The following is a 15,389-nucleotide window of genomic DNA, read 5'->3' on the forward strand; positions in this document are numbered from 1 at the left end:
CATACATCTTTGGGCAAACAAACCTAAACGATATATATAAATGGCCATGTGCGGCTTTATAACCATTAGGCGGCACGAAAATGTGTTAAAATTAAGCAATTTAGAATTCAGATGAATTTCGTGTTTTCTGAGAATGGGTTTTTTTAGGTTCTGACAAGATATTACTTGGATTTGTAATCTATTTTTATTTACTGGTCTGTGGTCAATCACACAAAATCCGTCAATGTCAACTGTCAATTGTCATTCCGATTTTCAACGTAAACAAGTTTCTTCTACTTATCAATTTTATACACAAATTACCATTCAACGGAATAATTACGCGATAAAAGAATAACAATAACCATGTATGACGACCGTTTTGTAATCGGTCGTGCATGTTATTTACATTCGTTTGACTGTGTTCAGTATCATTCATATCATATGTATTTCTCTTGCTATACGTTAGGGGCTCGACGACCAAAAGTTTCTTATCTTAATTCCCGCTGAATGATAACAGAAAAGAACTGATTTAATTCTACGGCTGCTCGTTATTATATCATTATAACCATGTCGTACTTACATAAAATTTGTAGGATTTGGTAAGTTTTAAATTAAAAAAATAATTGAAAATGTAATTCATTAAAAATTGCTATTAATCTATGTTTTAATGTAAAATATAGTAACATTATTTTATAATTAAATTTATAAAAACCACAAATTGGGTAGGATTAAAAAGCTACAAAAACTACCAGAAAATTTGCTACATATATTAAATTTGCTTATCTGTTACAGCACTGATTTGAATCCTTATTACGGGGTCAGATTTCACCATGCTCAACAGCTGAAGAGTGAAATTCAGAGGCGGCACATCAACAAAGTTTTAATAGCAAATAGAGGTGAAATAGCATGTAGGGTTATGAGAACGGCTAAGAAACTAGGAATAAGAACTGTTGCTGTGTTCTCTGAGGCAGACAAACATGCCATGCATGTGGAAATGGTAAATATATATTTTACTAATTGATTAAACAAAATTTCCATGATTTATATCTTTCTCTAAGTAATTGTGTTTGTAAAAAGACTATATCCACTAAAATTTTTAAAATTCATGAGAAATAATCCTATGTTTTTATAAAGATAGTGGTTAATTTATCAGCCAAAAGTCACTCAAATCAAATTAGCTCATAAACTCAGATATTTATACACTAATTTTATTCTAATCTTCTCATTGAAATTTTTAAATGGATTATTAAATTTTAGCAATACTAACTTAATCATTTTAATATGATAAATTAATACCACATCAGGAAATCAGTTTTCTATTACAATTTATTATATTATATAATAGTAGGAACATTCTTAGTTAGAATTAGTATTTTTAAATTTAGTATTCTTTGTTTGTTTTATTTTTGATGACACAACATAAAGTTTAATTTTTTAGGCTGATGAGGCTTACCACATAGGGCCAGCACCTTCAACCCAAAGTTATTTGAATGCAGCAAAAATCCTAGAAGTCGCAAAGAAGTCCAATAGTCAGGCAATTCACCCTGGATATGGTTTTCTATCAGAAAATGTTGAATTTTGTGAAAAATGTGCCCAGGAAGATGTAATTTTTATTGGACCTCCACCACCTGCAATAAGAGACATGGGTATAAAAAGGTATTTAAATATATTAAATTAATATTATTGAATAAACTGATAAAATAGCAAAAGTTTCTGTGGCATAAGTCCAAAAAGGGAGGAGAGAACCAGTGAGATGATTCTAATACCAATATTCTCAATTCTTGAAATGCATTTTACAAACTAAAATTAAAAAATTATCAAGCATAGGTAAAAACATCAGGCATAAGGTAAAAACTCTTATAAAAATAAGTGCTATTTATTTTCTAATTAGGTTCTTGAGTGAGTTGAGAAGAGAGAATTAATCAAAGAGCACATTGTGTTTTGAAATAAATTTAGAAACCATGAAATACTTTAAAATTATAAGGTTGTATCTTAAAACTAGGAATATTGTATGAAATATTTATATATTTTTGTTAGGGTACTAAAACTTTTTTTGTTAAATATTACAGTACATCAAAAGCAATCATGTCAAGTGCAGGAGTGCCAATAGTAAGAGGTTACCACGGAGAAGACCAAAGTATAGAGAAGTTACAAGCAGAGGCTCAGAAAATTGGTTTCCCTTTAATGATTAAAGCAATTAGAGGAGGTGGGGGAAAGGTAAGATAATAGTTTTTTTTTTTTTTTTTTGAAAATTCATTATGATCTTTCAAGCAAGAATAAAAATTGAAGATAAATTTAATTTTGTTTGACTTGATTGATTGTATTTGTAGGGTATGAGGATAGCTATGACGGAACAAGAGTTTTTACCGCAACTGGAATCTGCAAAAAGAGAATCTCTGAAATCATTTGGCAATGATAGTATGCTTTTGGAACAGTACATTACAGATCCAAGACACGTAGAAGTTCAGGTAAGTGAGGGGTTTAAATTGCCACAATTTAAATATTCCTGCAAGTTTCTATCGATACAGTAAAATTAATATATTAATAATTATTATTAATAATTATTATTATTTGACGGCCGATTGGCGCAGTGGGCAGCGACCCTGCTTTCTGAGTCCAAGGCCGTGGGTTCGATTCCCACAACTGGAAAATGATTGTGTGAAGAACATGAATGTTTTTCAGTGTCTGGGTGTTTATATGTATATTATAAGTATTTATGTATATTATTCATAAAAGTATTCATCAGTTATCTCAGTACCCGTAACACAAGCTACGCTTACTTTGGGACTAGATGGCGGTGTGTGTACTGTCGTAGTATATTTATTTATTATTTATTATTATTATTTATTTATTATGTTTGTCGTAAAGTTAACATATTGGGAAAGATGACAAAAAGAAATGTAGAGAGCATATTCTGAAACATCTTTGTGGGTTAAATATTGTTTGCAACAGTGAAGGAATATTATGTGAGGAAACCTGCATACATGAGAGTTCTCCATAATGTTCTCAAAGATGACGTGTGGAGTCTATCAATCCACACTAGGCCAGTGTAGTGGACTACGCCCTTAACCTCTTCTCACTGTGGGAGGAGACCCGCGCCCTATGGTGGGCCGGTAATAATGATGTGACTTGTGAGGGGTATACTCATAATTTAAAATTTCACATTTTACTAATGGATTTATCTGTTGGGTGCTTAAATAACTTAACTTTTACTTTGTTTAACGGTTAGGTTGAATTCTGTCAATACATACAAGAAGAATCTGTAAGATTTATATTTTATTTATAGGTCTTCGCTGATATGCATGGTAACGCAGTCCATCTCTTTGAAAGAGATTGTTCAGTACAGCGACGACATCAAAAAATTATTGAAGAGGCGCCAGCAGTATGTATAGTACCATTAAAAAATAGACTTTGTTTATGTAAGCTTAAATAATGTTGCTACAACAGTGAAATTTTGAAAGCAAATACTAATCTTTCAGTCTCAGCTTTTTGATATAATTAGCTTTATGGTACTACATAATAATTTTTAAGCCATAATTTAAACGCGTATGTATAGTTGTGACTTGATCAATAAGTTTTCCTTTTAAACCTCACTAATAGTATAAATACGTAAGTGTTTTTAGTTTGTCCTTCAATCACTCACAAAAGGATTGGAGATTTTTTTGTCTTTAATTCTTTCTCTTCTTCTTTTCTTACTGGTCTTCCTAAAGCTCTTCATTCAAAGTAGTTAAGATAGTCTCAGAGTTTCTAGCCAAAAAAAAAAACTATTTTAACCACACACCAGACATCATCACATTTATGAAATAAACCAATGCAGTGCTAGTAAAGATAACCTACTGTAACCGATCTCTTCTTGGGGTCAAACAAATGGAAACTGTTCTCTTTTTTCTTACAGCCAGGCCTTTCTGAAGAAACCCGCAAAGCACTCGGCGAAGCCGCCGTTCGTGCTGCAAAGGCGGTGGGTTACGTTGGCGCTGGCACCGTAGAATTCATCCTTCATAGAGTCTCACACGAATTTCACTTCATGGAAATGAATACACGGCTGCAAGTTGAACATCCTATCACTGAAATGATAACAGGTGGGATATATCTTGCTGGACTTCTGCGCGCGACTTCGTTTGCGTGGACTTCAGAATTGGGTCTAAAGCTTCGCTTAGTTAACAATTTTTAATCCTACCACGGGAACTATTTGAGAGATCGGTATAGAAAGTACATGTCATTTTCTATAGTACAGGAGACATGCACACCAAATTTCCAAGCTGTCTGCCCGCGGCTTAGCTCTTAAACAATTTTAAATTTTTCGTTGGGAATTATTTAAAGAATCGGGATTGTTCGGCCTATGTTCTATTCCATTAGAAAGGTTACATGCATCCAAATTCGTTCAGCCGTTTTTGCGTGATTGAGTAATAAGCATCAACACTTTTACATTTGTAATATTATATATATATATTATGTAATATATTTATTATATATATAGTAGAATGTAGAAGGATATAGTAGGATAGTAGGATAAGTCATGACTGCAGTCTTTTGAGCCTACCTTTGCCAATTTCTCATCTGAATTACTATCAAAATAGTAGAAGAGAAACTTTCCGCTACAGAGATTGTGTAAGTAATAATAACAAGGTTTTCCTTGAGAAATTTTGTATAAGATAAAAATGTGTATAAGACTGATAGATTATCTAAGAACACAGAACTTTTTAAGTCTGTGCTCTTAGATTATCATTCAGTCTTAGTTATTGAGAGTAGGTACTTACTGAACTTCTTAGTTTAGATCTCACTTATAACATCTAAAATCTTTTTACAATCGCAGTATAATTTCAATATATTTGATAGGTTTAACACTGTCGAAAATTGTAATCCTTATTTTAGGCAAGTCAAGCTTTGTAATTTAAATTAAAATTAAAAATAATTCAGTTACGATTATAGTAGGCGAACTAGTGACAAATTCCTTCTGATATAAATGCTTTTCTGTTGAAGCTGTGAGCTGTGAACTCCTTGCCTGTCCATATTAGACCCCGTATCCGCAGCTGCATTTAATTACTAGTGAAACCACGGTTTTTCTTCCCTAAGCCGAAATTTGAAGTTGTTCGACCCCCAACCAGGTGGGCAGACATCAAGCGTGTCGCGGGGAGCCGCTTGATACAAGCCGCCCAGAATCGTGGAGTTTGGAACGACCTACAATAGACCTGTGTCCAACGGTGGACGTCAATCGGTTGATTTGATGAAACTGAAATTTGTCTTTCCTCTTTTCTTCTTTTCTTTGTCTTAATCTTTTCCTTATCTGTATTCCTTGGCGCATACACTTTATTTATTTCTTTTTTCTTTAATTTTCAACATTAGGCACAATATATTGACTATTGCAAAGCGGTCGTATAAAATAAGGCCCCAAATCTGTGTGGAATGTTACCAACACAATCTCTGGCTTTCAATTTTAGGCACAGATTTAGTGGAATGGCAACTACGTATCGCGGCCGGTGAACCTCTGCCCGTCACACAAGAGGAAATAATTCGTCGCGGTCACGCAGTAGAGTGCAGGATATACGCAGAAGAACCAGGCGCGGGATTCCTGCCGCGAGCTGGCACTTTGCATAGGTTAACACAACCCACACCCGAAGAGAACGTGCGAGTGAGTAATGCCGGAAACGTGTATCCATACCCTATTCGTTGTTTTCCCATTCGTTTTAATTTAAGATAGAATTGTAGTTGTATTTACCTACGACGGAACGGATTTGGTTGTTATCTGCTTGGCTTCTTATAAGCGTGCTACTTCGCTTCTACACTGTCCAAATATACCATCTAATGCTATTTATCAAATCAGCAATATTAAGAAAAATTGCTGCCAGATTTGACTAATAGAAAATTATCTTCTTACTTAAATGAAAATTATCTTATCCTTACTTTTAGATAATAATTTTCGGAAAATTATCTTATCCTTACTTCACTTCATATAGTTAAATAGTTAGAGGAACAGAGAGTAACGTAAGCTACTCTTCATCCCAGGACAACAAACGGTACCAACAGGATCTGTAACAAACCATAATATACGCGGACGAAGAATGTGGGCAACAGCTAGTAATTTAATAAATCGAGTAAACATGTGAGTTGTGTGAAATACAATACATTGGCAATACTTTTTACGTGAATTTTTAATATGCTTGTATCCGCAGAATTAAGAACATACAAAAACCGTGTACTAGACTAATATTGAAGCATCAAAAACCACTCCACTTTAGATTGGTTTCTCTAACAAAAGGAACACTTCATACCATTTAACAGTTGACAGTAGTCATTTTATATCTAATGTTCTAAGCGTTCAACATAAATATGGAAAATGGGAAACAACTTGTGACCTAGCAACATTCCGCGGGTGTGAAGTGAGACGTGCGCGGGGCGTCTGCATAGAATAATGACTGAATGAGGATTCTGTATGTTCTAAATTCAATGCTTGTACTGTTCAACAGGTAGAAACTGGAGTGAGAGAAGGACAGGAAGTGTCCGTACATTATGATCCTATGATCGCAAAGCTGGTTGTATGGGGCCGCGATCGCAATGAGGCACTAGCGAAGACGAGGCGGAAGCTTTCAGAATATCAAGTAAGCTTACTGTAGAATTGTATTTAATTAACCTGAGGCGTAGGTGTTAAGCCTCAAGTACCACTAAATACGGCAACCACGATCTTTAGACTGGAATACAGCATAGCAACAATGCTTTCGACGGCCGACTGGCGCAGTGGGCAGCGACCCTGCTTTCTGAGTCCTAGGCCGTGGGTTCGATTCCCACAACTGGAAAATGTTTGTGTGATGAACATGTTTGTTTTTCAGTGTCTGGGTGATTATCTGTATATTATAAGTATTTATATATATTCATAAAAATATTCAACAGCTATCTTAGTACCCCTAACACAAGCTACGCTTACTTTGGGGCTAGATGGTGATGTGTGTATTGTCGTAGTGCTGCTTGGCGGCAAAGATAAGCATGGCGATAGTACTACACCGGAAGAGCTGTTTCACGAAAATCTCTACTGCTAATAACTATTTCACGCGTTTATAAACAGGTAGCAGGTCTGGAAACAAACGTAAACTTCCTACTGCGTTTGAGCGGCGCAAGCGCATTCGTATTTGGAGACGTGCACACGGGATTCATCCCGCAACACGAGGCTGAGTTGTTCCCCCAGTCGGGCAAACAGTTGAGCGATGAAAAGGCTATTCAAGCTGCACTCGGCTACGTGAGTACTAATTTTTGGTTTCTTGTCGGCTGCTCAACCTGTATAAACCTGACAAATAACACAATAAATGAAATATAATAATAATAATAATATATTATGTTGAGTCGACCGTTGTTGTTCCGATCGTCGTTTCAGTCAATGGTCTTCTCGCGAAAAGCTTCGACCAACATCTTAAGAAGCTTTCGCTTGGTTGTTGGATCAAGGGTCGGATACAGAAGGCAGTAGTCCTTGAAACGGCGCGTATTGTGAGGAGGTTTCTCACTCTGGAGCCCTGACCACCGGTTGCTTGGGCATTCAAAAGCCCCGCAAGCGGAGGGTGGAAGTTTTTTTTTTTTATAAATTTATAATAGTTTTTTTTAATTTATTCTTAAGCATTGTTAATAATTTAAAAAATAATAAATGATAGTAGTAAAAAAAAATAATAATAATATCAATAATAAGTTACAATAAAAATAAAATCAAATGACCAAACTAATAAGAAAATACTACGACAAAAACATATATATATATATATATATATATATAACTGTGACAATATAAAGATATTGAGTAAAAAATATATATATACTTGACATGAAAACATGAAACTTATGCTGAGTAAATGCACGGTAATAAAAAATAACTCTGATCAAGAAGACTTATCTGTATATTTTGTTTAAAATAGAATTTAAAATCAATGTAAATATTATATATTTGTTCACAACTAGACGAAGTGCACACTTTTGTCACTTCGTCTAGTTGTAAACAGTACTTACAACTAGACGACTTGTAAGTACTGTTTACAACTCGTCTAGTTGTTGTTGAGGGCAGGATTGTATGGATAACAATCCTGCCCACTTTACGATTAGTGCAATCGTCATCATCATCAATCCATTACCGGCCAACTACACGGCACGGGTCACCTCTCAGAATGTCTGTAGAGATATGGAGACCGCTACAAGTGCATCACGCTGGGCTAGTGCGGATTTGTAGACATCACACGCCCTTAAGAACATTATGGAGAAGTTTCAGGCAAGCAGCTTTCCTAACCATGTTTTCCTTCACTGTTAAAGCAAATGATATTTAATTGCTTATATTAAAAACGCACATAACTCCGAAAAGTGGTAGGTGCCTGGAAACGTGCTCGGTCCCCCCGAAAGGGAAGTAATTGTCTTACCCATTAAGCGATATCACTGTTCCGTAATAAGTAAGGGCAATAACTAGGTTAGATTTATGATATGAAATAATATTATAGTCATACTATTATTAAACTAGCCGTGCCTCGCGGTGTTACCTGCAATGAATAAGTCGTTTTAGTTGCTTTGTGAAGACGTGAAGGAAGAACGATATTTAGTGTAAAAATAAATGTTCCTGTAAATAGCTGGGAATTTGATGTTTTTCAAAGACCTGAAGTAGTCTTTAGTAAGTAAGGTAGTAACTGTAGACCCACAAGAGCTACAAAGTCACTTTAGTGACTTAGCTTTTTAAACGAGATTTAAAAAAAAAAACAAAGTCTATCTATGTTACTCTCCATCTTCTTAACTAACTCAATGCCAAAAATCAAGTCGTTTCGGTTGCTTTGTTAGGACGTGAAGGAAGAATTAGATTTGGTATAAACATAATTGTATTGTTCTTTTTTTAGTTAATCAAGTCGCAGGATGAAGCTTTGTCCAATGACTCGTGGAAAGGAATCTCGGTGCCTCCAACCGCTTGGCGTCCGAACTATAATTTACAAAAGACTGTTACGCTAAAGTTTGACGATAAAGGTAACTTGTTAAACCCACATACCGTAAATATCTTTGTAAAAAACTGGCTAAGTGCTAGTTGGGCTTCCAAGGCATTAAGAAACACTACATAAAATCAGAAATAAATAAATATACTACGACAATACACACATCGCCATCTAGCCCCGAAGTAAGCGTAGCTTGTGATATGGGTACTAAGATGACTGATGAATATTTTTATGAATAGGATACCTAAATACTTATAATATACATATAAACACCCGAACACTGAAAAACATTCATGTTCATCACACAAACATGTTCCAGTTGTGGGAATCGAACCCACGGCCTTGAACTCAGAAAGCAGGGTCGCTGCCCACTACGCTAATCGGCCGTCAGTAAGTAGCATTCTTTATTAACATTTCGAGGTGTAAGCCCGGTGTGCATAATGATCGCTTTTACTTTTTCAGACATAAAAGTTACTGTCAAAAAAGAGAGCAGCCCTAAAGCGTATTCAGTAAAAGTAAACGATGGAGAGTGGTCACCAGTAGAAGCATATGTAAAGTCTACAGAACAAGGTCTGAGGCTAATCTCTAAAGTTGATGATAAAATTAGCAACGTTGGCCTAATGACACATCAACATGAAATCCATATTTATGATGAAGTAATTTTTTTTTTTTATTATCTGTATTGTTATAGCAAACTTTTTTTTTGTCTGAGTCAATTCTGAGTCAAGTCTTGAGATTGAGTTGTGATTTTTTAGCAAAAACTAACAAAATGCATATTTTGGCACTTTGACCGATGACAGCTGACAACTACATGGCGATTAAACAGTTGCAATTGGACTAGCTCAGAATAAATGTCTTTTAAACGTCACAATTTGTTGACTTTCGTGGTTTCTTTCCAAACCAAAAATTACGGAAAAAAGCTAAGTTCTATTCTTCATGTTCATGTATATTCCAATCTGGTTACCACACTCTATAGAAAGTTGCGGTTGTCATTTGCGTGGTTAAACACTTGTTGGGAAATAAAATAACTCTCACCTCGCCAAAATAACAACAACGAAAAGATGCTTATTTCAAAGTTAAACGAAATACTCTATAGGTATATTTTTTTCATAGAACGGTCAAACTGTGGTAAACGTCCCACCGCCCAAGTATCAGGAGCTATCAGGCGATGATGCGACTACCTCCGCTAACAGTGCATCGTCACCCACACCCGGTGTCCTTGAAAGGATACTCGTTAATAAGGGTGATACGGTAAGTGTGGGACAAGTCCTAAAAAAATCCAAAATTTTTGGTGTAAAATATGTTTTAAGAATATGAATAAAACATTTGTGCTATAAAATATAATAAAAATATATTTTTACGAAGTACCAATGGATCTTCATCATCGTCCCATTACCGGTTCACTTCAGAGCACCGGTCTACTCTTAGAAATAGAATGGGTGTAGGCCGTATGCCACCATGCATCTTTGAAATTTTGAAGAACGTTAAAGCAAGTTATATTTATTTCTTTAAACCCACATAATTAAGATAAGGGTTCGAACTTGGCACAATGTATCTATACTAATAATTAAAAAACTAATTTTTCGATGGATGCTTGTTACTGAATAAAACCAGAACGGCTTTACGGATCTGGATGAAATTTTGCAGATACTCTAGAATAGGACACACTTTTCTACTCGGAAAAAGCTACGCTTCGCGTGGGATAGATTTGCTTTTGTTTTTCGCAGAGCAATAGATCGACATGCTTTTGTTTTATTATTGGTAGTTCTAAGAGGGCTAAGCGATTTTTCTTGTAATCGTTAAAAAAACTCGAGAAAGCCACATTTTTACTTGCTTATAAACGAAGGTCGTTAAGCAATCTATGATTGTTTTTAAAAAAATGTTACTGATTAATATTTTCAACTATCTTTTGTCTATATTTTGTACAGGTGGTGAAGGGCCAGCCACTGTTTGTGGTCATCGCTATGAAAATGGAGTATGTGGTACGTTCGCCAAGAGATGGCGTTGTTGACACCATCGCGAGTTTCAAGCAAGGAGACGCTGTAGGGAAAGGCGCTCAAGTCGTTTTACTAAAGGAAGATAGTTAAAATTATTTGTTTTCTGTGAACTAATTTAAAATATCAATAAAAACAAAATAAAAAAGCCATGTAATTCTAAAAGTTTTAAGTTTACATTGATTTAAGTGTTCAATGCAGATAAGTATCTGTTTCAGTGTCTGTTGTCCAGGATTGCTATGCATTTAAATTTTAAGTTTTTCTTGCCAGTTTTTTTTTTTATGAACTAATTTAATACTCACTTGTGTTATACTTATAACAAGTTGTGTTGCTGAAAGAAAATAATCAAAATACTTTAAACGTTTTTATCATTTATCATCGCTGAACCGATGTTTGAAATGGTGCTCAATTTTTTTTAGTTACTGTTTTTAATAATGTTATACCGCTATTGGAAGTGGTGCTTCAAATTGTTTATTTGAATTTAAAAAACCGGACAGTATGGGTTCTAATGTCCTAACCTCTGCATGCAACATGTCTTGACAGTCATAAGCAAAATAAGCACTACCTACCATAAAACTTTTGTATAACTTTTTATATTTTTATGTTATCTCTATCTACCTACCTTTACCGACCTACCTAGTTTTATTTACTACTTTTACAATTGCAATTTTATACTTGTTCTGATTTATATTACCTATAAAAATAAAATTATGTATAATGTTTAATAATAGTCTGTTAAATCCAACACAAACGAATACATGTAAGTACTAATCCAAAAAACAACTTCTATATTCATTTCGATAACTTAGCAGATGGAACGGTCCACAGGTGTATAGAACACTCTGAAATGAACTGAAATGTAGAACTTTAAAATAACTGTAGCAATATCAATGTTCAGGCAAAATCATAACAACTAGAAATACAAAGTAACCCTAGTGGACGAAATCTGAACACTGGAAAACGAAATCCCGATTCTAAGAAGTCAGCAGCACATATTATCTGCTGGCAATGTGCATTGAATCGACTTATATATAAGTTTGAAATAAACTTACACCCTGCCTCAAACACAGTTAAGACCACATTATGATCATAACATGAGAAGGGTTTTGGCCGTAGTCCACCACGATGGGCCAGTGCGGATTGGTGGACGCGTTTCAGAACATTATAGAGAACTCTTAGGCATGCCGGTTTCCTCACCATGTTTTCCTTCGCCGTTGAAGCAAGTGAAATTTTGATTGCATAAATCGCACATAACTTAAAAAAATTAGTGGTGCGTGCTGGGACAAACTCGGTCCCCCCGAAAATTAAGCCGAAGTCCCAACAATAAGGCTATCACCGCTTCATTTTATTTAAATAATAAACATGTCCAACTGTCTGTGCAACCTATTTAGGGCTGGAATACGGTGCGAGTGAATGTGCAATTATACATATCAATCATCATATCCTTAGCCTATTAAGTTGCTGGTCAGAGAGTTTTGTAACAAATACTCGCCACATTACGCTATTCGGATTTTTGAGCGCAAATATAGTTTTTTAGGAATTCAGTAGAACGAGTTAATGGCACGACGAATATGATTCCTAAGGTGATTTTGGACCTGCCAATGCACAAGTTTAAAGAATTTGTTAAAACACATTTATTACAGCGAGGTTACTATACAATTGATGAATTTTTTAATGACAAGGTTGCTTGGAAGCATCCGGCTCCGCTTTCAGCTCTCACAAGATAGAAAAATGAATGTTAAAATGCAAAATGTAAATTGTTGATGTTGGAAAAGAGCAACTGCTGAGTTTCTTGCCGGCTTCTTCTCGGTAGAATCTGCCTTCCGAACCGGTGGTAGAATCACTACAAACAGACAGACTTGACGTTTCAAAAGTGCTTACAACTTAAGATGGTCCTCATCCTCATGATAATTTCAGCCTGTGAACGTCCATTGGTGAACATAGGCCTTTATCAAAAAGCGCCACCGCATCCGGCCTTACCCTTCATCAACAACTCGTCTAACGAAGCTTGCTTGGAAGCAGGCCGCTCCGCACTCATCTCAAACAAGGTAGTGAAATTCAAAAGATTATATATTGTAATATGATGGTTACAAAGGGCAGTCAGTTTCTTCCCGGCTCTTCTCGGTAGAATCTGCCTTCCGAACCGGTGGTAGAATCACTACAAACAGACAGACTTGACGTTTCAAAAGTGCTTACAACTTAAGATGGTCCTCATCCTCATGATAATTTCAGCCTGTGAACGTCCATTGGTGAACATAGGCCTTTATCAAAAAGCGCCACCGCATCCGGCCTTACCCTTCATCAACAACTCGTCTAACGAAGCTTGCTTGGAAGCAGGCCGCTCCGCACTCATCTCAAACAAGGTAGTGAAATTCAAAAGATTATATATTGTAAGATGATGGTTACAAAGGGCAGTCAGTTTCTTGCCGGCTCTTCTCGGTAGAATCACTACAAACAGGCTGACTTGACCTACTTGAAATAAATGAATTTTTGATATATTTGAATTTCATCCATCCACAATCGATAGGTACTCTATTTATGTCGTTGGTACATCATGGGAGGGCATCCCACACTACGCTTGCTTGCTCGTGGATTCCACCCTAGGACTTTCCTTGTCCAACGGTTATCACATCCACGACACGCATGGCTTGCCAATAATTACCATTTCAACTTGCACAAAGTTATATTAGTGACTTTGGTTATGGTACGGATCTCTCAGTTTCTAATTTTATCTTTCTGAGAACAAAACTTAACATAGCCCTCTCCTTAGCTCGTGCGAACTTGTCAAGCAGTAAGTACCTAGCAACTATAAGATTTTATCAATAGCCTATAACAGTCCACTGCAGGACATAAGGCCTTTCCCAACGGCCCAACTCGCAATAATCACCACGCTGGGCAGACAGGCTAATTTGACCGAACCGTTTTCGACTAAACTTTTCAGCTAGGTAGCAAGAAAACTTTGCAAGATGGGTTCTAAGATCACCGCTGAAAACGGGGAATCAGAAATTCTGCACTGTGGAAATCCTAAATAAAGATCAAGCAGCAAGCAAACTATTAAACTATTGAAAAAAAACTAACTTAAAATCTGTTGATACATACCTATCCGTATTTAGGCCAATGTAACTTTCCTTTGCTACTACAATATACCTAATATTATGTAGCGATAATGATAAACTATCGCAATAAGATAGTAGCAGAACCTTGACAATTTTATAGCACGTAGTGGTGGCCTATGAAAGTTGTTTCCGTGTTCATCAAGGTCTCACTAAGTATTAGTACAGAAAATTCACAACATGATTCAACGGGGGCGTAGCTCAGATGGTAGAGCGCTCGCTTAGCATGCGAGAGGTACCGGGATCGATACCCGGCGCCTCCAAAGTAAAATTCATTTTGCTTTTTATTATTTAGGTACTAAAACTAACAGACGTCTGTGGATTTTCCTGTGTTTGCTGTGATCCTAGATACTTCTGTATCAAGTTTTACTTCAGGATTTGTTCTCTGCTTTTCCGTACTAAATTATAAAATGGTACTGCGTGAGGGAAGGACAAACCAACAATCATATACTTTCGTATTCATTTAAATGTAAAAGTGCCTCTGTTTGTTCTCTTTTAGTAGCTTGCAAGCTTGCACCACTCGGACATAAAATGATATGGACTTTTATTACATATGGATTGAAAAATAGAATTTCGTTTATTATGTAAACTGCTTTTGACGGAATTTTGCATAAAACTTGCATCATAGCAGGACATCAGGTAGTATTTAAATCCTTCCTAGTAGGTATCTACTCGACTCACTACATACTAGTACCTACGTGGTTTCACTCACTCTTGCTTCTTCTAAGCATTGATGTCGCTTCATTTGTTTTTTTTTATTTTAAGTGACTTGAAAAAATATAGTCACTCAATTCGTGTGTATAACTTTTTTATTTTTATTTGCTCGAGTATATTTAACTTCTTTTTGTATGATAAAACACCTTCTTGGTAATTTTATTGGTAATTATAAAAAAAAAGAGAATATTAGTAGACTAAGTAAGCATCACCAAATATAATGAGGGTTAACGACTTGCCATTAGAAAGTGCATTTTACAATAATTATTGTCAACATTAATAATTATTGTCTTCAAAGAATGTGATTAAATAATGTTCGTTGATTCAAGAGAACGTTAATCTTTATATTAATATTTACTTGAAAAACTGTTAAATACTTTAATATTAATAGTTTGACGGATTCGTAATGGGATAAACTTACAACCTTCTCTTAGTACAAAAATTTTGCAAATTGTTAGAGTTGTTTCCAATAAACCCAACAGAAGAGTACACGAAATATTATGTTTATTTATAGGAAGGTACCTACACAGATTGCTCTTTTAAACTCGCAGATCAAGCAATGTACGATTTTATTTTGACTTATATTCCTTCATGGGTCAGCTCGGTCTTAGGGCTTCGAATTATATTATAAGATCTTAAATAGATTATGG

At 35.4% G+C, this 15,389-nt stretch overlaps 1 protein-coding gene and 1 non-coding gene across 3 annotated transcripts in view; both read left to right on the forward strand.

Moving 5' to 3' along the window:
* The window catches only part of LOC120637664 (methylcrotonoyl-CoA carboxylase subunit alpha, mitochondrial), a 328,715-nt gene extending 317,063 nt beyond the window's left edge, over nt 1-11,652 (forward strand). The window contains exons 1-14 of one of the 2 annotated variants that reach the window (XM_039909593.1): nt 257-578; nt 772-976; nt 1,418-1,635; nt 2,049-2,196; nt 2,310-2,447; nt 3,266-3,361; nt 3,875-4,058; nt 5,418-5,608; nt 6,444-6,575; nt 7,037-7,207; nt 8,829-8,952; nt 9,381-9,574; nt 10,032-10,169; nt 10,847-11,652. In XM_039909593.1, the coding sequence (XP_039765527.1) occupies nt 547-578; nt 772-976; nt 1,418-1,635; nt 2,049-2,196; nt 2,310-2,447; nt 3,266-3,361; nt 3,875-4,058; nt 5,418-5,608; nt 6,444-6,575; nt 7,037-7,207; nt 8,829-8,952; nt 9,381-9,574; nt 10,032-10,169; nt 10,847-11,005 (2,130 nt within the window). In that variant the 5' untranslated portion in view covers nt 257-546 and the 3' untranslated portion in view covers nt 11,006-11,652. Of the gene's footprint in view, nt 1-256; nt 579-771; nt 977-1,417; nt 1,636-2,048; nt 2,197-2,309; nt 2,448-3,265; nt 3,362-3,874; nt 4,059-5,417; nt 5,609-6,443; nt 6,576-7,036; nt 7,208-8,828; nt 8,953-9,380; nt 9,575-10,031; nt 10,170-10,846 lie in introns of those variants that run through there. The other variant, XM_039909594.1, reaches the window with a different exon arrangement.
* Nucleotides 11,653-14,215: 2,563 nt separating this feature from the next.
* On the forward strand, nt 14,216-14,288 carry Trnaa-agc. Its single transcript has one exon. It is a non-coding gene; the product is annotated as a tRNA-Ala (tRNA).
* Nucleotides 14,289-15,389: the final 1,101 nt, after the last annotated feature.

Source organism: Pararge aegeria, chromosome 4 (genome assembly GCF_905163445.1).
Source record: "Pararge aegeria chromosome 4, ilParAegt1.1, whole genome shotgun sequence".
In the NCBI taxonomy this organism is placed as follows: Eukaryota; Metazoa; Arthropoda; class Insecta; order Lepidoptera; family Nymphalidae; genus Pararge; species Pararge aegeria.